Here is a 1,653-nt window from a genome sequence, read left to right on the forward strand (position 1 = left end):
ATTTGGAATTTCCTGGGCAATAGCCATAGACGAAAATAGAACTCTTTTGTCTGTGGTAGAAATGTTTCCTCTTGTTATGAAAACCAGGACTTCTAAACACGAACTACCCAGAGTTGAAAGATAGGAAGCTCAAATTCCCCAACTGCAGGATGGGTACAGTGGCTCACACCTGTAATCCTAGCACTCTGGGAGGCCAAGGCAGGATTATTACTTGAGCTCAGGAGTTCGCACCAACCTGAGCATAAGCAAGACCCCGTCTCAATGAAAAATAGAAAAAAAAACAGCCGGGCATGGTGGTGTGCAACTGTAGTCCCAGCTACTCGAGAGACTGAGGCAGGATGATCTTGGGAGCCCAGGAGTTTGAAGTTGCTATGAGCTAGGTTGACACCTAGTACTCTAGGCCAGGTAATAGGCAAGACTCTGTCTCAAAAAAAAAAAAAACTGAAGGGGTTTTAGTAGCATAATGTTGATCATGGAGAACAATCATGACGATTTCTCAGTTCTCTGTTGGTATTCCAAAACTGGCTCACACAGCTTCTACACAAAAGCATGCATCCATTAGACTCCTGTAGCTCTCAAACATGCTATTCTCCGTGCATAGCCCTCACAGAGACACAAAAGGGGGTAGATTGGGCAAGCTGTGGGATACAGTAAGAGTACCCACTCGAATCTCTCTTTTTGAATGCATCATTGCATACTGCCATAGATTCCTGTATATGAGACAGAATCCTGTTACACATTTCCCTCTTCTGAGGGCCACAAAGGACCTTGCTCTCTTGTATTTCTATGAATTATTTTATATAAATATTATTCCTTAGCACTTATAGCTTAAAATCATTATAATCTTTTTTACAAATATTTTATCTATAATTCCCTCTCTCTTTTGTTAAGTTGATGTCTTTCACTAAGACCAAAAACCCAATCTAAGTGTTGATAATCAGCCCAGTTAGGACAAAGAGAAGGTTCTCTCTGAGTCTGACCATCATCAATGTCCTTAAATAGTCAATGAGGACACTCACAATACAAGCAATCACTTAAGAGATCTTCCTGTAATTCACTAGCTGTCTGCATACTTCCCGAATTGCCACCTTCATTTCTTGATTCCTGAATGTGTAGATGATAGGATTCAGAAAAGGAGTGAGAATTGCATCAAAGGTGGCCAGAAACTTATCCAGATGTGTGGAGGGAGATGGCAATGTATAGAAGAATATCAAAGGACCAAAGAACAAGACGACCACAGTGATGTGAGCTGAGAGTGTAGACAAAGCCTTGGATGAACCAGCTGAAGAGTGTTTCTGAACAGTGAGAATGATGAAGATATAGGAAATGATCAGTATGAAGAAGGAGATCACAGACATGAATCCACTGTTGGCTATGACCATGAACTCTAGCTGGTAGGTATCTGTACAGGCAAGTTTGATAAACCAAGGAAGGTCGCAGTAAAAGCTGTCCAACACATTAGGACCACAGAAGGGTAAGTTTACTACAAAAGCCAACTGAACCACGGAGTGGATGAGGCCTGTCATCCAGGCAGCCACTAAAAAGAAGATGCACATTCTTGGGCTCATGATGGTCAGGTAGTGGAGAGGCTTACATATGGCCACATATCTGTCAAAGGCCATGGCTATGAGCAGCACCATCTCCACACCACCA

At 42.3% G+C, this 1,653-nt stretch overlaps 1 protein-coding gene across 1 annotated transcript in view; it reads right to left on the reverse strand.

Annotated features, from left to right (window-relative positions):
* Positions 1 to 1,034: 1,034 nt before the first annotated feature.
* Positions 1,035 to 1,653, reverse strand: part of LOC105814335 (olfactory receptor 4F3/4F16/4F29-like) — a 4,522-nt gene continuing 3,903 nt past the window's right edge. Inside the window, exon 2 of the mRNA XM_012649263.1 lies at positions 1,035 to 1,640. Coding sequence (XP_012504717.1) covers positions 1,035 to 1,640 — 606 coding nt within the window. The remainder of the gene's footprint in view (positions 1,641 to 1,653) is intronic.

The sequence above is a fragment of the Propithecus coquereli genome, unplaced genomic scaffold (assembly GCF_000956105.1).
Source record: "Propithecus coquereli isolate 6110/MARCELLA unplaced genomic scaffold, Pcoq_1.0 Scaffold3, whole genome shotgun sequence".
Lineage (NCBI taxonomy): Eukaryota > Metazoa > Chordata > Mammalia > Primates > Indriidae > Propithecus > Propithecus coquereli.